This window comes from Fukomys damarensis, unplaced genomic scaffold, assembly GCF_012274545.1.
Source record: "Fukomys damarensis isolate Sample0158 unplaced genomic scaffold, DMR_v1.0_HiC HiC_scaffold_33, whole genome shotgun sequence".
Classification (NCBI taxonomy): domain Eukaryota; kingdom Metazoa; phylum Chordata; class Mammalia; order Rodentia; family Bathyergidae; genus Fukomys; species Fukomys damarensis.
The window spans coordinates 42,687,885-42,711,396 of NW_022900945.1; the positions used below are offsets into that span (position 1 = coordinate 42,687,885).

At 34.0% G+C, this 23,512-nt stretch overlaps 1 protein-coding gene across 4 annotated transcripts in view; it reads left to right on the plus strand.

Moving 5' to 3' along the window:
• Positions 1–23,512, plus strand: part of Rap1a (RAP1A, member of RAS oncogene family) — a 78,854-nt gene that overhangs the window by 54,574 nt on the left and 768 nt on the right. For 3 of the 4 annotated variants that reach the window (XM_010606062.3, XM_010606063.3, XM_010606061.3), the window contains exons 2-7: positions 5,204–5,287; positions 10,307–10,375; positions 13,075–13,131; positions 15,444–15,584; positions 17,508–17,651; positions 22,372–22,487. In XM_010606062.3, the coding sequence (XP_010604364.1) occupies positions 5,231–5,287; positions 10,307–10,375; positions 13,075–13,131; positions 15,444–15,584; positions 17,508–17,651; positions 22,372–22,458 (555 nt within the window). In that variant the 5' untranslated portion in view covers positions 5,204–5,230 and the 3' untranslated portion in view covers positions 22,459–22,487. Of the gene's footprint in view, positions 1–5,203; positions 5,288–10,306; positions 10,376–13,074; positions 13,132–15,443; positions 15,585–17,507; positions 17,652–22,371; positions 22,488–23,512 lie in introns of those variants that run through there. The other variant, XM_019204808.2, reaches the window with a different exon arrangement.

A 23,512-nucleotide genomic window follows, 5' to 3' on the forward strand; every position in this document is an offset into this window, starting at 1 on the left:
GAATCCCAATTGAATGTAACTGTATTTGTATACCTAGATTGTACCAATAACCTCAATTAAAAAAAAAAGGCATTAGGACTTGCTTGCAAGAACATAGTGGTTTTCTAAGTTGGCAGTAATGAGTTAGGACTAACTCCCTTTTAAAAGAAAGTATTAACTCCAGTAATTCTTACTGAGAATTTGTATGTTTTCATATATGAGCTACTTTATTCTTACACTTTTAAATGTGCTTATGTGTATAAATTTATAACCCAAGGCATTTGTTAGGAGTAAAGAAAACAATTTTCTGTACATTACAGTGTATGAAAAAAATGGCTTTGGAACTTGAATTATCACTCTGTTTAAGGTGCCAAGTATTTTGCTGTTATGACCTCTGAGTTTTCCCCTAATTTCTGTTGCTCTAAAAAAACTGGAGGCATTTGGGGAATATAAATGAGATTGCTATATTAGGATTCCCTCTTGAAAGATGAACACTTTTACTTGAGCAAATACCCAATAGTTTCTGTGGTATAATTGAGAGTGTGAATAGGAATAAAATCGCTAAAGGGAAGTGGAAGGGGAGGGGCAAGAAAGTAAGAGAAAAGAAAAAATGGAAACAAAGTCTTTGTAAATAGGGAAGGGTAAAGGGGGTGAAGGGAGGACAGGGGTGTGGGAAAAAACAAGAACCAAGATATATTATGTAAAGGTACAAGACCCCAATGATAAGTGTAACTTATTTTTTGCTTTAAATGTATCAGTAAACTTAATGGAAAGAAAAAAGAAACATGAACACTTTTGAGTTAGAGACATGGTAAACTCACTTACTGTTAATGTGGCAGCAATTACATTAGGCCTGGGAAAGACGTTAAGGAAGAGGATGTTTCTGCATAAAATACATATTTTTGTATGTAACTGGCAGTATTTTTTTTTAATGAGGGAACTGCCTAACACAGATGGAAGTGATAAAATAAAATGCCTAGTGTCCAGCACAGACTTCCCCACCTTCCTTTTTCTCTTTTCTTCCATGTTCATAGTAAAATATAGTTAGGTCTCAGTTCTTAACTTTTTTCTTTTCACTGCACTAAGTTATCTTTGAGTGATCTCATCTTTTGCCATGGTTTGAATTGCTACTATATTTTGACTGCCTTTGTACTTCTGTCTGGTCCATTTGTTTTTTACTGCACTTCCGTACTTGGTTCAAAATAGCTAGCAGATTCTGCTATGTGCTTTATGTATAAGAATCTCTGATTTAATTTTTCTAGGAGTGTTAAACCTTCTCTTGTACTTACTGTCTTCATTGCAGGTACACCAACATGCACTTATTTGCTCAAGCTAGGTACCTAAAAGGTATTCTCTTTATAATAACTAATCCTGCCAATTTTACTTTCAGAAAAGTACTATCCCCTCTTCACCCTAGTGCTACTGTACAGGTCCATGTCATCTCCTATCTGAACTCAAGCAGTAGCTTCCCAACTATTCTCCCTGCCTTTAGTCTCCTTTGTTTAGTCTATTTTGTATGGTTATCAGTTACCTTTCTAAAATTTAATCATATTGACTTTTTAAAAATCTGATTTCTCTCTATTTGCTTACCTGGTAAAATAGAAACCACTGTTTTTAATAGGTCACGTGCTTTTGCAAGCATGAGTCAGTCTTCAAACGCAGATTCATCTTCCATATCTTCTTTTTAAACTCCGTGTTCTAGCCACACTAAACTGTATGATATTCCATGGATCTTTTGTATTTAATGCTGCAGTGTATTTGTCTGTCCCTTATTTTATTTGTGTACTGACTTGATTCACATCATACTGTATTTTAATTATTCTTTCTATTCTATAATAGTTTTTGAGGATGGGCAATACACTTTTCATTTTTTTGTTTCCTTGATACCTAGAACTGGTCTCTTAGAATATTTAGTAAATATTTGATTCAAAATGATCATCTTTGCCAACATATCTGCTATATATTCCACTGGTTTAATTTTTTCCTTTTTCCCCAATTGAATTTTCTTAGATTAACTCTGTTGACCTATAACCTACTGTAAAGAAGAAACCTGTTATAAGTGTGCAGTTCAGTAAGTTTTAATACATGTGTATATACACGCAACTATTGCTACAAACAAGAAAAGCATAATTTCCAATACTGCAAAGAGTAGCAAGGATAATTAGATAAGTGTGTTAGAAACAAGAGTATTTTGTCTTGATTATAAAGAAAGAATACAATAAAGATATACTGTCTTTATTGTAATATTTTTAAATTTTTATTAATACATATTTGCAGCACATAACAATTATATTCATCATGTGGAGTTGGTACATGTATATTACACATCTTAATTCTTTTTTCATCCTCTTTCTCCCACCTCATCCTTCTGCAGTAAATTTATGTAAACATTCACCATAGTTTTTTATCATCCCTTATACTCACGTTTTCATATCAATGATAAAGTTATTTTGTTTCTATAAAAACAAGAAACTTGATTGCAATTGATTGCATTGAATCTGCACATAATTATGAAGAGAATAGTTTAACGGTATAGGCATATCTAAACATAGCATATCTCCACTGGCCTATACTTTGAGCCATGTTTTGTATTTTCAGTATATAGATCTTGTATATATTTTGTTAAATTCCACTGTTATTAGTTTATTTCTTATTAGATGCTTTTGTAAATGGTATTTTTTCAGTTTTCAGTTTTTTGACAGTTTATAAATATATAGTTGCTTTGTTTATATCAACCTCTTATCCTGCAATTCTGCTAAATTCATTTAATGGTCTGGCAACTTTTTTGTGTATTCCTTGAAATTTTCATCATAAGATCATTTCATTGTAAATAGAGTACAGTTTAAAGCCAGGTGTGATGACACACACCTGTAATCCCAGCACTGGGGAGGCTGAGGCAGGAGAATCGCTGTGAGTTCGAGACCCACCTGGGCTACATAGTGAGTTCCAGGTCAGTCTCAACTACATAGTGAGACCCTGTCTCAAAAAACCAAAAAAAAGAGAGAGAACAGCTTTATTTCTTCCTTTTGCATAGGCTGGAACCTACTATTCCTAGCTTAGTACAATATTAAATACAAGCTGTAAGAGTAAACATAAACAGCAGAAAAAGCATTTGAAAAAAAAGAGAGAACAGCTTTATTTCTTCCTTTTGCATAGGCTGGAACCTACTATTCCTAGCTTAGTACAATATTAAATACAAGCTGTAAGAGTAAACATAAACAGCAGAAAAAGCATTTGAAAAAAATCCGACGTTCATTCTTGAGAACCTATATAACCAAATGCTCACAATAGTGTCAAGTGTATAAAGAGGACCTAAAACCAGTTGGAGAACAGCCAGTCTAAGTGACCAAAAGTGCTATCTAGAATAAGTAGAGATTCATTTAGTGCCATCAATACCTGTTAAGAAAAAAAACAACCCTTTTCACTAATCTTCAAGTGAAATTTAATATTTCCTTCTATTTTGAATACAGACAATAAAACATAGTAATAACATTTCCAGCAAAGGAGAGTTTAATACCAATAAGTGTTACTTCTCCTGTGTTCTTACTTGTTTCTTAAAACAATATATATAGTAATTATCACTTTTTTAAATCTTGCCTTTGAATTGTTTGCATTTGATATGATAATGTGATTGCTTTTAATTTACTGTCCTTCTATTTGTTTACCCTATACTTTCTTTGGTTTTTTTGTTTTTGTTTTGCATGAGATAAAGTCTTGCTGTATTACCTAGGCTGGTCTCAAATTTATGGACTCAAACTCTTTTCAGCCTCCACTCTTCCAAGTAGCTGAGACAGTAGGCATGCACTACCACATCTCACCATGGGTATTCATTTTTTTCTTGGATGCTGGACATTATTAATTTTGCATTTTTGAGTAATAGAATTGCTTTTCTCCTTTTAAAGAATTTTGAGCTTTGTTCTGATAAGCAACTGATTACACGTGGAACAACTTTTTACTTTTGAGGCTTGTTATTTTGAGGCTTTGTTAGGAAACAAGAGTACCATTTAAAGTTTTTGAGTTCTGCTACTAAAGTATGAGTCTTCCTAGGTTTTTAGTGAATTCAACAAGGATCAGAAACCCATTTCCCTGTACCATGTGAACCCTGGAAATTGTTCAGCTGGTAGATCTTTTCTCTTTACTTTTCCTTTTGGAATTTCAGCCTTTTATGTCTAGCTTATTAGTGTTGGACACAGACTTGAATTCATGTGCAGATTTTTGGAATTGTCTGTGCATAACTCCCTCTGTATTCTTCTAAGCTCTTCTTGAGTTCTTTCTCCCTATATCACAATCTGAAAAGTGTGTTTAAGAAGAAATCCAGGGCAGTTGTAGGTCTCACTTCATTTATTTCTTATCTTTGAAAATCACAGTCCTTCCAGGCATGGTGGTGCACACATGTAATCCCAGCATTCAGGAGGCTGAGGCTATGAGATTGCCATGAGTTTGAGGCCAGCCTGGGCTACACAGTGAGTTCAAGGCCAGCCTGCACTATAAAGCGAGACTCTGGCTAAAAAAAAAAAAACAGTCCTACCTTGTTTATTATTCAATGTCTGAAAAGTTTTAATGTTCAGTTTACTATGCGTGAAAAGTGTAAGCATTGTTATCTCATCATGGCCATTGGAAATTATTTCCTGTCTTTACCTTTTAAAATAAAGTTATATTCATTTTATTTTCTCTTATCATTTTGCGCCTTATGAAATATATTATTAATGCCTGATAATATTAATTTCTTTCTGATCTCCTGTTCATAGCCTAATAATTTCCAAGGTAACATTTTTTCATGGCTCAGCTATAATACAATAATGAACAAAATAATACAGAATTATATATTTTAAGCAAATAAAATAGGATGTACATTATATTAAAACTTGTGAACACTTTAGGAAACTACTTAGATGGTTTGAACTATGGCTTTGCAAAGAGTTGGGCTTATGATTATAGTTATAAGACAGTTATTGGTTTTAATCATCTTGTTTTCTGATCATATACTCAATACCATGAACAGGCTAATAATTGATGTGTTGTCAAAGGTGATTCTCAGTAAATTAAAATGTCTAATAATCATCTTATACAACTGGTTAAAAACTGCTTGGTTTTTATTTTGTAGCCTTTGTTGTCCTTCTGATAGGGTGAAGGGAAAAACAAAATTCTATATTTGATATGATAGTTGTACATTCTTAGTCTGTTCTTAGCATGTTTGTTAATTGTTTATTATTTTGTTTTTCAGATTGTCAGTATTTAAACAGACCACATCATGCGTGAGTACAAGCTAGTGGTCCTTGGTTCAGGAGGCGTGGGGAAGTCTGCTTTGGTAAGTTGGCCACTTAACTATAACTACCTAATATATTTAAGTAGAAATTTGAATTAATAGCTCTCATATTTCTAGTAACTAAGGAGAAAATGTGACATTTTTTTTTAGACTTAGTATCTATACCACAAGGGACAGGGAATCATTCAGTAAGCAAAGATGTATTGTTTTACTTAGCAGTTCATTTATTTTTTTATTTACCAAATATTTATTGGATGCTTTATATGTCAAGTACTAATGTTCCTCATTCAAAGAATATGATCTCTCTTTGTTTTTTTTTTTGTTTGTTTGTCTGTTTGTTTTTCTTTTTTGAGACAGGGTCTTACTATGTGGTTTAGGCTGTCCTTAATTCACTAAGTAGCCCAAGCTGGACTCAAACTCAGTGATCCTCCTGCCTCAGCCTCCTGAATTCTGGGATTACAGGCGTGCATCACTATGTCTGGCTATAATCTCATTTTTAAGGAATTTATATTACATGGAGGGAAACTTTATTACCGTCTACTGAAATAAGTTTTCCCCTGCTTCTGGTTCAAACTTGGGTATAATGAAAGGGTTTTTTTGTTTTGTGTTGTTTTGTTTTTGCATATATGCTATATTCATTCAGTAAATACTTTTTTAATGTTAATTTTGTATTGGTACTTTTTAGATATACATATATATATAATGATACCATTCATTATAGGACATTTGTACTGGTCATGATTTATCTTGCTGCTTCTGTTTTTCCCATTTCTCTTCCCTCCCTTTAACCTCTCAGTAAATAAATCTTGCTCTTATACAGATATTCGTCACTTAATTACCTACTTGTTTAATGATTGTTTGGACTTAGGACTGAGGTGTGCTGTTTGGACTTTTGACCCGCCACTTGGACTAATGATCTGTCTTTTGGGGGGGTATAGTTCTGTACATCTTCTTTATAGAGCCTCTAAGTCTTCTTTTGTGCAGTATACCTTGTTTATATGGTACTGTAATTTTTGCTGATTATACCATACAGTATAGTACTGTAGTTTTATGTTCTCTTACATTACAGTAATTATATGTTATCTACGTTACAGTACTGCATGTAAGAGTTATGCAAATAAAACAAAGTCATCAGATTAGACCTTTGACCATTTCTTTGTTCTGAAAATTATACATACTGTATACAATTCCTCATTTAGCAACCAGTTCATTAACAGCCTAGTCACAGGTACTAAATTCGGTCATTAAATGAAGAATGTATGTACAGTGCCAGACAGTGGTCTCAACAGTGAGCAAAAACATTTTAATCTCAGTCTCTTATGCAATTTATGTTAGTAGAGGTACAATAAATACACAAAGAGCTACTTGATTGTAATTGTGAGAGAGATATGCTGAAAGAAAAATACAAGTTGTTATGGGAGAACCTATGACAAGTGGACCTAAATTAGCCTGAAACTGAAAGGTCCGTATTAAACAACTGAAATTAAACAACTGAAAGTTGTCCGTACAGTTGAGGCAGGAGTGAAGAGGGAGGAAAGTAGAAGGAAATGAGGTAACTGATAGACAGAGACCAGATCATGACTTGAAGACCATGTACAAACTTGGAACTCTTACTTTATTCTATTCTATTTTATTTTCCTCATTGAGTTTGTTGGTACATTTTAGGTATACATTTACAGTCATTATTGGGATCTTGTACATTTACATGACAGGTCTTGGTTCTTATTTTTTTCCCTTGTCCCTGCCCTCCCTTCACCCCCTCCTCCCCTCCCCATTTATAAATACTTTATTTCCATTTTTTCATTTTCTCCTATGTTTTTCTTTTCCCTTATTACCTTTCCGCTACCCTTCCCACTCTCCCTACAACTTTAGCCCTTTCCTTCCTATTTTACATTGTCAGTTACCTCATTAAGATCTTATGTACTATTATAGTTTTTCACACCAGAGAAACTATTCAGTATTTACACATATGTGACTGACTTATTTCACTTAGTATATCCTCAATATGTATCCATTTTCCTACGAGTGAATCTAATTTCTTATTCTTTATGGCTGAGTAGTATTCCATTTTATAGAAAAACCACATCTTCTTTATCCAGGATCTCTTACTTTTAATACCAATGAGAAGGCATTAAAAATCGAGTTTTGGGGGGGAAGGTAAATTGGATATCTATCTATCTATAGATATCTATAGATATATATATATGTTTTATGGGTGCAATTATTAGTTTAATTACGAAGAGAAACTAGATGTGGGAGAAAATTGAGAGCTATTTAAGAATACTAGATTATTGCTTATGGAAACTTGATTTAGGGCCATGGCAGTGAAGAAGAGATATGCAGATGGTTTGAGGATTCAGTAGGAGGTATATTTGACAGAGCTTAGTACTGTCTTGATAAGGGTTTTGGATTTAGCAAGAAAGGAACAATTAGAACAAGTTTATGTTTTTGAAATGTTCAAGTAAAATACATCAGATAAAATAGTGAATTTTCAAGATAAGTACTTAAAGCGCCAGATGTAGTGGCACACACCTGTAATCCCAAGACTCAGGAGTCTGAGGCACGAGGGTTGCCATGAGTTCAAGGCCAGCCTGAACTACAAAGCAAGACTCTGTCTAAAAAAAAAGTAATATTAATAACAATAATAATGGTCAAAGTAGCTATTGCAGTTCTTTACAGTGGCAAGAATTTGGAAACTTAAATGCCTGCCACTAGGGACTATTTAAAAAGAAAGGTTGAGGACAGACTGATACTTATGAAATGCATACACTACTCAGAATTCAAGTGTAAAAGAGGAAAGAAATGATTTGGGAACACAAGGAGGTGGTTGAACATGATAAAAGAAATAGCCATGGGTAAGCAGTAGTGCTGTGGCATACTGAGGTGAGTTAAAATGTAAATGAGATTTGCAGAAAAACACTACCAGGTAGATTGTTGAAGAAGCTTGGTATGTGAGAGCAGAAAAGGGGGCAGAAACTAGAGGGATCGTGGGGCTAGGTGAAGTTTATGTTTGGAGATTAAAGGCAGCAGAGTAAATTTGTATGTTGGAGGCAATAATCCATTGATGATGAAAATTATGATATAGGAGAGAAGGGAGGAGGGGATCTGGTATGAAAGTCAGCAGAATAAAATTAAAATCTGTCTGAGTGAATGAGATATTCCTGAGAATTGAGAAGGTAAGAGTGAGAGAAATGATGAAAGGTCATTTTTAGTGAGAAAGAAGTGAGAAGTATGAGAAAGGTTTTCAGTTTTGCAAGTCTCATTAATATTTGGCTCATTAATGTCTGCAGTTGGCTGTTCGTGCCTTCTTCTATATCCAGGCTCTTGCAGTAGTACATGTTCTATATATTCTTTGGAAAACTCCATTGTAAACCTATGAGAGGAAGAATACATTCTAATATCATTATAAAAATAGTATGACCTCAACGACCTTATTCCACAGACAGAATTTTGAGAACTGAGGCTCTAGTCTAAACATTAGGAGCCATAGCAGACTGTTTTTCATATTTACATTGTCATACTAAGAAGATGAAGGGATTAAATACTTGAGAAAAATTATGATCGAAGCTTTTGGTGTGATTATATCCAGAATTTCTTTTAAATAATAGCTTAGTAAGAGAAGTTGGAAATGTACTGTATTCAAGTTAATTTATGTAGCTGAAGCTCAAATAGTGTATAAAATATTCCTTTTAGTAATTTGAGTACAGGTGACCTCTGTCCATATTTTTACCTTTGCCTTTAGGTAATAGTACACCTTGTCCTATTTTAAAGTTGTCTAGGAGATATAACCATGTTCTGTACTTCTTTCTCATTTACTGAATGATAAAATACATTGTTTCTAGTATGTGCTTATAGAAATCCATGAAATAAAAATACAGTAGCCCTCCCTTTTCTGCCTGACATACATTTCAAGACCCCTAATGGGTGCCTGAAGCCACAGGTAGTACTGAACCCAATATGTACTGTTTTCCTTGTTCCTGTGGAGATGCTAAATTTATAAACTAAGCATAGTAAGGGATTAAGAACAATAACTTACGGTAAAGTATATGGTTATTTTTTTCTTTCATTATGTCAAGAACTTTCAAGTTTTCATTTAAATGAAGCACTTTACAGCTTCTTTTTGGCACAACTGAATTGCCAGCATCACAACTTTTATGTTTTGGGCCCATTGTTAACCAGAATAAGGGTCGATAAGGTACTGTTACCTTGATAGTTCACTTGATAACCAACATGACTACAAGGTGGCTAATGGTTGGATAGTATATACAGTGTGGATACAATAGAAATGATTCATGTCCTGTGTGGAAGAGAATAGGATGGCGTCAGCTTTCATCACTGCTCAAATGGCATGCACTGTAAAATTTATGAAATGTTTATTTTTGGAATTTTCCATTTAATATTTTTGGATCATTGTTAACTCTAGGTAAGTGGAATTTCAGGAAACAACCACAGATTTGCGGGGGGGTGTAGCTAATATCTGAAAAAGGTGAGTAAGCAATGTTTTCCAGTGGAAAGAGTAATAATACTTTAGAGTCAGGAAGAAGATACGTTTGAATTCAGCTGTCAAATGGGAATAATAACTTTATAGAATGAATGTGAATCTGCTGTGATTGTAAATTATAAGTAACTAGCTCACTGGAACATAACAGACATTCTTAAATTTAAATTCCCTTTTCTGTTTTTCCCCTCCAGTTAGAAAGTTTAAAGTTTAATACCTTTGTCTCTTTCCTTTGAGAGCATTGCATAGTTACTGTAGGTACATAAAGAGGTAATAAGTGAAAAACTAATATTTTTTATTTTTTAATACGTTAGAATATGTTCTGTATCCTTGTATTTTAAAACAGTGCAGTAATTGTTTAGCAACAACAATATTTGAGTTTTAACATGATCAATTCCTGTAATATGTATACTCATATATTATGTTTACTTTGAAAAATAAATTTTTCTTTACATTTGTGTATTTACCCAGAATTTTAACATAATTTCATTTAATCTTTACAACTTTAAGTAACATTCAAGAAGGGCAGTATTTTTTAAGTCATTCACTTTTTTTTCCCCCAGACAGTTCAGTTTGTTCAAGGAATTTTTGTTGAAAAATACGACCCAACGATAGAAGATTCCTACAGAAAGGTAAAATGTGAAACTGTGTACACATGTTTACAGCTAGATCCTTAGGTCTTTAAAACTTGATCTTTGGGACTCCTTTTTAAAAATAGTTTTGAGACATTGGAAGTAGACCAACCCAAGCCCTTGAGGCTATGGCTGTGATGTTCTTGCGGGGTATTTAATCTCTATCATCACACTTACAGGAAGCATAGAGTGTTTGTATCAGCCTGTGTGTTGGTGACCAGTCTCTGAGCTGTCCATTTGTTCTACCACTGTATTTGTATACTTGTAACAATTGTATAAATAGTAAACTCATAATGACTTCTAAAAATAATAAAATAGTTTTAAGAAGTGATACAAATGTACTATATCTGTTTTTAAAAGTTTCACCTGGACAAAACATTTCTCTAAGGTATAGAGAGCTCCATATTCTATTCTTTAATTATACATTTCCTAGTAGGGAATTTTTAAAAGAAAAAATTTTATATTAAATATTAGTATATTTTCAGCCACTTGTTAACAAAAATGAAGATCACTTTTATAGTTCAAGTTATCCAGTGAGTTGTATAATAAATTTAAAGATATTTTGCCTTTTTTACTACTGAAAAGTAAGTTACAATCTGTATAATACTTAATGAGGATAGATGCCGTACATTCTGTCAAAACATAGAATGTGCAATATCAGAAGAAGACTAAATTGTGGGCTTTTGGTGATAATGATGTGTCAGTGTATAGGTCACACTTTGACGCATTGTGCCACTCAAGTGTAGGGTTTTTTTTTTCATTGAGTTTATTGGTATTTTTTAAATATACAGTACGGTTACATTTATCATTGGGACCTTGTACCTTCACATGACAGATCTTGGTTCTCATTTTTACCTCATTCCCCTGCCCTCCCTTCACCCCCCTCCCCTGTTTATAAAGACTTTGTTTCCATTTTTCCCTTTTCTCATTCAGGTGTAGGATTTTGCTAGGAGGAAGATATGTATGGTACAAGCTGGAAAAACATGGAAAATCTCTACCTTCTTCTCAATTTTGCACTGAACCTAAAACTTCTCTTTTAAAAATTAAGCCTACTTAAGAGTGAAAAAACTAGACTTGTTCTTGAGCCAAAAATGTATTTAATTATAAGACTAGTTAGAATTATGGAAAATTTCCACCATTTTGTTTGCCAAATATATTGGAAGGAAAAAGTGTTATAAAAGACTGGTTTAGTAACCAAGCATATACCCCCTCCCTCCAAATATTAAACCTTTCTTTCAACAAATAGGAAAGGATTCCTTTGTTAGATGTTTTTAGGATTTATCTTTACTAGTCCAATAAGTTTTGTTGAATTAAGTTCATCAAGAACTATGATAGTAATTTAGCTATCTTCAAATTGGAAACAAAATTTCACTCTGGTTACACTGCAAAACTATAGACATGGTTCATTATTCATTGCACATTGCTGGTTACAGATTTTACTCACCTTGTGCATTGGAGGGACAGCCCAATCCCTGTCTTACACTGAGGCAGAGATTAAAACAGACTGTAGGGTAACAGTACATTTATTTTTGGAGGACAGTGTTGCTTTACTGAAATTTCCCCAGAAAAATTAAATCTTTACAAAATAAGATCTGTATGTAAAACACTGAAAGACTAACTTTTCTTCATCGTTTCTTTCTTTTTTTTTTTTGAGACTGGGTCTCACTATGTAGTTCAGACTGCTCTGGAACTCACTGTGTAGTCCAGGCTGGTCTCAAACTCGCAGCAATCCTCCTGCCTCAGCCTCCCAAGTGCTGGGATTAAAGGCATGCACCACCACGCCTGGCTCTTCATCATTTCTTTAATAAAAATTTTCCATACAGTTGATAGTTGACACACTCTTTAGGCCACTTCTTTTATAAGACAGTGGGAAAATGTAATGCAGTGTATAAAATTTCACACTTTGCTTAGTTTTTCTGAAATAGAGCTCTTTTCTTCAGTGTATGAGCTCAGTGATATTTAACACGTATGTGATCCATTTATGTCTTAAATGTTGTGACTATTTTAGTAAAATTTTAACAACTTGAATATAGTTGACAATTTTCTTTACTCACAAATTTTTTATGCTTTTTTGGGGAGGGCTACTGGGCTTTAAACCCATAACCTCATGCAAGTTAGGCAAGCCCTCTACCACTGAGCTACATACCCTGCCCTTTTTTCTGAGATAGGGTCTTGCTCAGTTGCTCAGGCTGGCCTCAGACTTGTAATCTTCCTGCCTTAGCCTCCCCAACAACTGGGATTACAAATTTCTGTCACTGTGCTCAGCTTCTTATATACATTTTCAACAATTTAATACTTTTGTGTTTTTTTCTATGAATATGATACAAACAAACACATGGCATTTTTTTCTGTAAGAGCTGTTGTGTCTGTTTAGAGTTTTTCTAAAATTCCAAAATAGGATCGTTTTCTTTCTAATATGAAAAAATAAGCATCATTACAGTGGCCAGAAAATATCTCTATTCAACATTAACTATCCTGACTTCTGAAGTATTAATAGAATGTGCTTGAAGACTCCTATTCTTTATTTTGTGATACCAAGTTTAGTCTTAGCCAGCACAGCAAACTGCTAGGAAAATGCTTTGTAGTTTTTAATAGGTAATGGATAAAGAGGTGTAAGGGAAACAGAATGACAGTTTGCAGTTCCTGTTTTCATTTTTTTTTTTTTTTTTTTTTTTTTTTTTTTCTTTTCACCCTCACAGCAGGTTGAAGTAGATTGCCAACAGTGTATGCTGGAAATCCTGGATACAGCAGGGACAGTAAGCATGTTTGTTTGGTCTTTTCCTCCCTCTCTTCTTCCCTCCTTTCTTCCTTCCCAGATTTTGCAAACATATTTTGTCATGTGAATAATTCTGTGTAAAAAGTAATCATTTGATTTTTAAAAATTCTTTGAATATATAGCTTCTTAAATTTTCTCATATATATAAATCATTTGTAATATATTTAATGCCCACATAGCCTCATTACATTGTAATTGAGTTCACCTGCAGAATCTGTCTTTCTTTGTATTGAGGTCAGGAATATGCTGTAAGCTCCATTTAAAAAGTTATTTTAAACTCAGAATTTTCATTAAGGTAGGTGTTTCCCTATCTGGCCACATCTGTGCTTGCCTGGTAGTTCACTGATTCAGTAAACTCAGCCTTCTGCAGCTTCTCAAATCCCTCTTAGGTCCTGTGCATTTGCTGTTACCTTTGCCTGGAATACTCTTCCTCCACATACTGATAAGAGTTTGCTTTCTCACTTTCCTTACCTCCTTCCTATTACCCTGTCCCTTTAAAATATGACCTTCTGTTCCCATCCTCCAAAGAAACTCTCTGTTCTCCTCCTCTGCTTTTTCTCTGTAACATTTATTACTGTCTGGTATACTTTATGTTTTATCTTTGTCTGCATACACACTCCTCCTGAGATTTTTTATCCTGATCTTCACCACCTCCCTAATATTGTAACAGTGTCTGTTACAATACTGTACTGGGCCCTCTGTGGATAATTATTGAATGGATGAAACTCCTAGAATGTCCTTAGGAAGAAGTTGGGATTTTTCAGAGGTATATAAAACCATCAAGCAGTTCTTCTATAAGGACTATTTTTAGATTGAATTTGCCAACAGACTGGCTCTATGTGTTTACTCTTTTCATTAATAAGTAGCAAAGACTATGATCTCAAGGGAACATAGTAAGAAAAATAGTGCCAGAATTTCTAACAGTTTATAAATGAAAATTCCAGAAAAACACTAATTTTTACATCTTTCCCAGAAAATGCACTCTCAGCAATACAGAAAGTTCAGCCATAATCCTATGGCACACTAATGACTCCTAGAATTTGAAGTTAGGAAAATGGTTGCGTGATAGCATAGCTGACTCCTTGAAACACAAATTGAGTACATCAGCCAAGGTAGAACAACTAGAACTATTGCAGACATAGTAGACATAATTAGCGGTAGTAGTGGTGGGAAACCAGCAAGCCAAAGAAACAAGAGCTTACAAAATTTAAAGACTTAGGCTTTGTGTTTGATGCATCCAAAGATGGGAACATTGAAAATATATAGTTATACTCATGATATATACATTTTAATATTATGCTAGATGTGCCTTTCCTACTTCTAAGTATAAAATTTAGAGGCTTTTAAAAATAAGATTCTAACCAATACCTACAGCTGTAATATACAGTGGTGATTGTCATCAAATAAGAGGAAGTGGTTTTAAAATTGAAACAGTTTTAATTTGGTGTGACTATAGCTCAGCAACTGTATGTTAACAATTATTGAATCTAACTAAAGGAGAGAATAGTCACTGCACTACTTATATCTTTTTTGGGGGGTGAAGGTGGATATCAGGGATCGAACTCGGGACCTTGCACTTGCAAGGCAGATGGTGGCACCACTGAACTAAATCACCAGCTCCCTCTCATATCTTTATGATAAGTTTAATGGCTTAAATGTGGTGAAGAAATAAATATCATAAAAATGCTCTTACAGGGTGGAGATGCAGCTCAGTGGTAGATGCTTGCTTGGCATGCATGAGGGTTTGGGTTTCATCCCTAGCACCACCAAAAAAACAAACAAAAAAATCCAAAGTCTAATGATTATCAAGATAATAAAATTTTCCAGTAGCGATATTGAGTCTGTCCTGGATGATTAAATTATAGTTTAGTTTTTCTAAATTACTCAAAAGCAAATTGAGGTGGTTAACAATTCCTTTTAATTCAAAGTTCATTGTCATTTTTTCTAGTCACCTAAATAAGGAATAGGAACATTGACCTTAGAGTTGTCAGAAACTATGTGTTATGTGAGCCAGGCGTGGTAATGCATGCCTGTAATCCCAGCACTCAGGAGGCTGAGGCAGGAGGATTATATGGTGTTTAAGGCCAGCCTGGACTACATAGTGAGTTGAAGGCCAGTCCGAACTACATAGTAAGACCCTATCTCAAAAAAAAACACTGTGTGTTTTGTCCTATGTTTTCTGTTATGATAGTATGTAATAAAAAAGTAGGAACTCACTTGTGATTTTTGTTTAAAATTATTCCAGTATATATTCTAAAATTTATATATTTATCATTTGTTTTTTTATTATAGGAACAATTTACAGCAATGAGGGATTTGTATATGAAGAATGGCCAAGGGTTTGCACTAGTATATTCCATTACAGCTCAGTCTACGTTTAATGATTTACAGGATTTAAGGGAACAGATTTTACGGGTTAAGGACACAGAAGATGTAAGTATTTTTCTCTCTATAAGATATACTGTCATCTCCCTGCAGCCAAACTAAAAAAAGTGTTTGCTTTCTCATTAGTAGAGGATTTATTTTGGGCGTTGTTTTTGGTTGGTTTGTTTTGAGGCAGCATCTCACCATGTATTCCAGACTGGCCTTGAACTTACTGTGTAGCCCAGGCTGGTCACCACCTTGCAGTAATCTTCTTGCCTCAGCCTACCACATGCTGAGGGATTATCCGTGCCTGGTTGAGGGTTTGAAAGGTATCTACCACATGTCAAAAGAGCCCTTATGCCTTTTTTTTTTTTTTTTTTTTTTTTTTTTCTTGGTACCAGGGATTGAACTCAGAGCCTTGTGCTTTCGAGGCAGGCATGGTTGCCACTGAGGTAAATCACTGGCCCTACCAAAATAAATTTATCTTTTAAAATTACTCTACAAATTACATGGTTAGATGTTTTTAAAAAATGGGGACACGCAAGGTAAAATGCTCGTTTTATGTGGATAAAAAGTGAGAAAGAAAAATAGTCAATATAGAAAAGTGGAGCCGAAGTTGATCTTTGTTATATCAGAAATAATATTCAGCAAACATTAAGAGCCATAGTAGTTATCCCTATTTCTAAAATTCTGTTGGTGTAGTGTAGTTTTTTCTTACAAGTAGTTTTTTTCCTTTGGATTATATTATAGATTTTAATTAACTTGATTTTTAAAATTTAATCTTGCTTTATAAATATATTCTTATTTGATAAATAATATTTTGTTGGTAGTCTTTTCCTCTGCAAAAATGAAATTAATGTTTACCTATTTACCTTGGATTTGAGCTACAGAGAATTCTTTCTCAATTGTATTAATTAGATTATAAATTTTTATTTGGACCTTTCAGTTTTTGTGTGTTGTCTCTCATTATCAGTGGGACCATTTACATTTGTTTAGGACCCTAACTTTGGTAATTATTGTAGGTGGGAAGGATTTATACTAGATGACTCATGACCACCTATAACTTAATGAATAGTTTTCTTCCTTCCCATGACTAATTTAGCAAAGAGAGCTCTGTTTTCATAGGCAATTATGTGCAGATCACTAAGCTCTGATAATGTTAATCCCTTTATTCATGTAGTAAAGGAAAAAAGATGGAGTTGTAGATGCCTAGTGCATTTCCTCTAACTTGTGGCAATTACCTGTTTTAGGTAGAAGGTCCACCATGTCTTTTATTTATTTTTGGGGGGGCGGTACAATAACCTTCACCTTACATACAAATGGCCTTCCCCCTGAATACCTTTTAAATGAGAACTTTATACCATCTTAATGGAAGTAGAGTGTTGTAGATGGTACTGAACATCTGTGATATGGAGGAAAGGAGTATTTTTATGCTAATCCTCTTTTAATATTTCACCTAAATAGTCTTGAGACCTAGATATGAAATGTAGAAGTCAAAGCTTTTACTATGTTGATCTATTGCTGCTTTACCATTTATTACACCTAGGAGATGAAATACTTATATCATGTAGCCCCAGTGAGTACCAGTGTATTGCAGGAGGAGCTTCCTTTTCCTTCAGACTTTTTTCTACTTGGAATTCAACTATTTGCAGTAGTTCACAAGAGAACTTTTGGATTATAGTCTTAAAATAATTTGGCATATAATCTGGTAGAATGTGTTCCATAATTTTTTTTTTTTTTTTTGGTACTGGGGATTGAACTCTGATCCTTGTGCTTATGAGTTCTGTAATTTTTTATCTCTTCCCTCTCCATCCATTCTTTCTACTGGCCCCTAATACACATAGATATATAATCCCCCCCTTTTCTAACCATTTGGTAAAGCTTATAATTCTAACAAATACATTTTAGTTGATAGCAGTTAATTCCTTATTTATAACAACAGACTAAGTAATTAGTATATTACTGTTTATTTTATGTTTTACCTTCTTTCAGGTTCCAATGATTTTGGTTGGCAATAAATGTGACCTGGAAGATGAGCGAGTAGTTGGCAAAGAACAGGGCCAGAATTTAGCAAGACAGTGGTGTAACTGTGCCTTTTTAGAATCTTCTGCAAAGTCAAAGATCAACGTTAATGAGGTAACTTACAACTGCTAAGTGGCACAAAACAAGCGCATTTTAGTTTCCTTTGCTGTAAATTAATTGCCAAAATTTTAAAACAAAAAATGTCAAAGCACTCTTCATTTTGTCACTTCATAAAAAACACCAAGTAGTTCCGTTCCTGTATAAGATCACTTTAATAGTTCTAATGAGGACACTGAAATTTATCTTATTGTTACAGAGGAAGTTAAAGACGTTAAAGCCCTGCTAAATTCTTAACAGATGTACCAGAAAGTGGTATGTGAAAAATATCACAACACCTTATGTCATAACAATTATCTGTCTAGACGCATAAATACATTGTAAAGTCAAGTAGGAAAATGCAAAACTTAAAGTACTTATTGTAATAAACGGTTGTTACAGAGAAAGATGTTTATGGATATCAGAGAATGTGGTTTCTGAGTCGCCTCATCTTTGGTGCATACCTGGAAGTGAGGAGTCTGTGTGAGATTAGACATGTAACTGGAACTCAGTCCTTAGTTCTGATTTGGAGCAGAGGTCTCTTTTTTGTCTCTGAATTTTGCACTACACTTTCTTGAACGTAAACTGTGGACTGGAAGCAAAGTTCCTGAGTTCAAAGGGCTAGTAGTTTACTGAGCCCATAAAAACTTAGTGCTTCCTCCACCAATCAAGCAATAACTTAAGATTCCCTTTATTTTTGTTAACTTGACTGTGCACCTTTCTTAAAAAACTAAACATAATGGGTTTCTTTCCTTTCTCATGCCTGTGTGCTTGTCATTTGTAGCATCACAAGTCATCAGTCAGAACTTAGATAATTTAAAGAACAGAAAATAGTAGGTTAGATGAACCGAATCTGCGGGGTTTTTTTTTGCTATTCTTTGGTCTGGTTCTTCTGGTCCTTGCTAGTTCTTCTGTGGGCCACTTCTCCTTAACTACTGTTACACTTGTAGACTATTATCTGACTTTTAAAATAACCAAATTATTTTAAATACCTGGCAGAAAAATATTTCAGTTTATTACAAATCCTTTTTTCTTACAAATAATGAAGAATGCCAGAGCTTGCTTTTTTTATGAAACCATTCTTTTTTTTTTTTTTTTATGAAACCATTCTTAACAAGTATATAAAAAACAAGAAATGCATAAACTCACTCATTCAGCAAATGTATATTGAGTGCCTGCTGTTTACCTGGCACTATTAGGGATTCAGGTAACAGTCATGTGTTCCCACCCTTAAGAGGTTTACATCTACCTGGGCATGTGGCACACAGCTAAAATGCCAGCACTCTAAGACAATGAGACAGAGAGAATTCCAAGTTCAAGCCCAGCTTGGGCAACTCAGTGACTTTTAATGAGACCTTGTTTCAAAAAAGTATTTGTTTATATCCTAGTGGGGAGCAAGTTCTGCTGAGATTGTCCACAGTTATTTCGTACTTACTTCCAAGTAAATGAAAGGAAATTTAATATATATTCATTCAGCTTCAAGTTTCTCTTTTATAGAATTATAGATTCCTAGAGGTTTTGAAAAATGTGTCTATGATAAAATTAATTTTAGTACAATCTTTTATTTTAAAAAGTCATTCTCATTAGGGACACATTAGGATTGTTAAATGCCCTTTGGTTAATGGAACCTTTTGTAGGCCCTCTCTGTGGTCTCATTCCTTACTGTGCCTGTCCTTACCCTTGCTGGTGCCCACCCACTAAATTCACTGAGTCTCTTGGGACTGAGTTGGCCAGGGTCCAGCAGGCAGGACCTCTCCCTTTTAGCATCATTTAGTTATATGTGTTTGTGGGAACTGACATGCAGCTAAATCTCTACTGGGTTATAGTCTGTGTAATAGAACTTTTTCACAACAGTTTTTTCAAAGGCAGCTCTTGACAGAAGAGTTCATAAAACAAATACAGAAAAACAATAAAATAAAATGCATTGGCCATTTTAATCTTTGGTTTTTGGGAAAATACACAAACTTCATAGTAGAAATTCTTGAGAATATAATTTGAGGGGTTTTTGTTTTTGTTTTTACTTTCAAGATTTTTCTCTTTGTAGCCTAATAAACCTTTGATAGGTAATAGTTCTTCAGATACCTTCAGCTGCCTGGTAAATGTTTATGTATTTCTGAATGCCTGAAGATAGGGGGATAATATTTTTACAAGATTCATCTCTTACTCTCAAATTTGAAAACAGATAAGGACTATTGCTTAGCCAGAGTCCTGTAGTTCTCTGATTTTCTTCTCTTCAACTTTTATCCACATCAGTTTTGTTACATTATAAAAGTAGTGTATAGCTATGCCAGAATCACGTCAAGAATTAATTGAGGCTGGAATAATAATTGGAATCAAGACATCCCAATTTAGGAATGGGAGAGGGATTGAGAAACTCTATTCTGTGTTCCCTTTAGATTTTTCTATAGTTCAGAGAGATGAGGAAGAACCTAGGCTGGGGACTTTCAGCATTTCTAACCCAATATTATAGTTCGAACTTGCCCTCATCACTGAACCATCTGCTGCTGTGAGGTAGGCAATGCTTTCCAAAGAAATAATTTAGAATATTAATACAAAAATCAGTTACCTTTCTGTATAATACCTACTGGAAACTGGCATAAAGAAACTAAAATTGAAACTACCTATGTGTGTGCTTAACTTGCTGTCTGGTTTACCTTTTTATTACTTTTTATATTATAGCTTATACATTAAGCTTCAGGAATGAATAAGAGCTCATTCGTGGCGTATGCATATTAAGTTTTTGATGTCTTTAAAGTTATGAAACAACTTGGACTTTGGTAAAACCAATACCATTTACCATTTTGTTTATAAATTCTGTTTTCAAACTTCTCTTAAAAATAAGATTGGTTTCAAGAAGATGGGAGTGGGGAGGATGAGCCAAAAAGAAAAGAATATAAATGAGTTATAGCTTTGGGATAAATCACTATATTTTTAAAGTAAATAAATGATTGTTTATCATCTTTTAAAAATGTGATAGTTTACTATAAAATGTTTTACATCTAAAATTTACTCAAGAGCCAAGAACAATAAAAATTTGTCAACTTTTCATATAGATTACCGTTTATTAATATTTTGCCATATATTTGCAGAAATCACACCCCTTTACTTTAATATTTTAGTATATATATCCTTGGATTAAAGACATTCTCTTACACAAACACAGCAAAACAATTAAAGTCAGGAAAATTGGAGTGGGAATGTGGCTTAGTGATAGAGTCCTTTCCTGTCATGGACAAATTCCTGGGTTTAATTCCCAGCACCACAAAATAAATGAAGAATAAAATCAGGAAAATTGACATCAACATAATTTGTAATTGCTATTTATTCAGACTTTTCCAATTGGCCTTTGTAGTGTTCCTTAAAACCAGTATGTTTTAAAAAATTCGTCTCTACAAAGCACTGTTTATGCCAGATAAGTACTAGTAAGGAGCTTTTATAATATTTGTTTGTATTCCAGGTCAGTAAAAAGTTAGTGTTTCCATTTCATGGCAGAGACTTAGATTCAGCTGGTATATTTCATGTTTCAACATGTTGACATACTTAGAACTATGAAACTATATATAAACACCAGAATTAAAATAATCTGCTTTGTGAAATAAATAGCATTGTATTTTTGTCTTTGATACTTTGTACAGTATTTTGCATCCAACAATGAATCCACGAGATTTATTAACATATAACGTGTCACTTCCAGGATCACTAAAGCTCTTCTGTGTAGTACTTCAGTTGCTTCTCATCCTTTCTGACTAAGATTGAGTGTAGTATCTGTTCAGGATTTCAATTAGAATTAACCTTACCAAAGAGGGGCAAATAAGAATTATGTGCCTCTGCATGTGATACCTGAGGAGGGACATAAAACAATTAATTTATCTTATTTTAGCCAAAAATGCATAACATAAATCTAATCATTGAGGAAACTGCAATCTCAAATTGAAGAAAATTCTATAAATTTACTAACCTAAAAGCAAAGTCCAGGGAATTGTTCTGCACTTAAAAAAAAGAAAAAACAAAAACTAGTGTTGAGAAACAAAGTGCATTGTGTGGTCCTGGATGGATTCTGTCTCTGGAGGAGAAAGTTACTTTTTAGGGCATCATAGGGATAACTGGTGAAATTGAAATTTGGAATTTGCACTGTAGATGATACAAAGTAGTGTATCAGTGCTTACATGTGTTGAATGTGATAACTGTAATAATGGTTATATAAGAAAATATCCTTGTTCTTAGGAAATACACATTCAACCATTAAGAGATATGTGGTATGCAAACTACTTGCAAATGGTTCAGAAAATAAATATGTGTATGGGGAGAGAAAAAAAAACAATAAAGTAAAAGTGGCAAAATGTTACTGAGTGGTGGATCTAGGAAGAATATACAGAAGTTCTTTGGTACTGTCCTTACAACTCTTCTGTAAGTTAAAGTTTTAACTGCCTTTTCACTGCCAGGTTTGTTGCTTTTTGGTTTGGATTTTTTGTTTTCTGTTTTGTTTTGTTTTATTTTATTTTTTAAGATGCCAGTTATTTTTCTTAGTCTAACAGCAAGTGTTCTTCCTAAATAGGTAAGTCCTGCTTTACTCTGACTGGAAGTCAGCTGAGACTTGTAAGAAACCTGACTTCAAACAAAACAAAGCAGCAAAATAATAGATTGTAGAGTAGAATAACATTTAACAGAACCAAAATTGTTTTTGGAACAAAGTCTCAAATATTGGTTGTATAAGTACTTTTCTGTTGTTTTTGTTTAGATATTTTATGACCTGGTCAGACAAATAAATAGAAAAACACCAGTGGAAAAGAAGAAGCCTAAAAAGAAATCATGTCTGCTGCTCTAGACCTGAAGTCAGCAGCAGCTCTGAGCCAGGTAAGATGCCTTTCTCATCATCACCTCCTTTTGAGTTTTTTCCAACTTTAATTCCTTCCCATTTTATTTACTCTGGGTATTTCTCAGTTTCTATACCTTGTACATTTGACATACCTTGTAAATATTATTTGTTTCCTCCCCATGAGAATTTTAAGCCTGAGGATGCTAATCCTGCCTGATTTGCTCACCACGTCCCTGGTGCTTGCTGCAAAACAAGTATTCAAAATATATGGTTTGAGGCTGGGCATGTAGCTCAGTGACAGATAGAGTATTTGCCTAGCATGTGAGAGGCCCTAGATCTAGTGCTACAAAAACAAAGAATAGTGCTTAGCTACACATAGTGGCACATGCCTGTAATCTCTCCTCTGTAATCTCAAGTTCAAGACTAACTTGGGCAACTTACTGGGACCCTGTATCAAAGTTCAAAAAAATAAAAAGGACTGGGCCGGGAATTTAGCTCAGTGGTTCCGCTGCCTTCTTCGCAAGCACAAGGATCCAAGTTCAATCCCTGGTACCAAAAAAAATAAAAAGGATTGATGATATAGCTCAGTGGTAGAGTGTTTCTGGGTTCAGTTACCAGTACCACCTAGAGCAGGTGCTCATTCTCTCTCTCTGAGCCATAAGACTTGCTGATTTTTCTGCCCTTGAGTTGGTCTGTCTGTCATCTCTTCTTGCTCTGTATTAGAAGTGGTAATCTTTGATATATACAATCATAAAATGGTTGAATGCAGAATTTTCCACAGAATATTTATTCAAGCTGTTGTGATTCTCTAGTGGAAAAGGGACTTTTGTAAATAAGATGCTGATAGGATAAAAACTATTATTTTCACACAAAGGACTGATGGATATAACGTGAAACAGTGTAATAAAACTGAGGATGAACTAAAGTTGATCATTCTAGACTCTAAACTCAATAGTCTGTATTTTTTAAAACATTTTCAAATAACCCTGTTACTGTAGCTGTTTAAATGCGTATTGATTAGCCAAGATCTTTTTTTTTTTTTTTTTTTTTTTTTTTTTTTGGG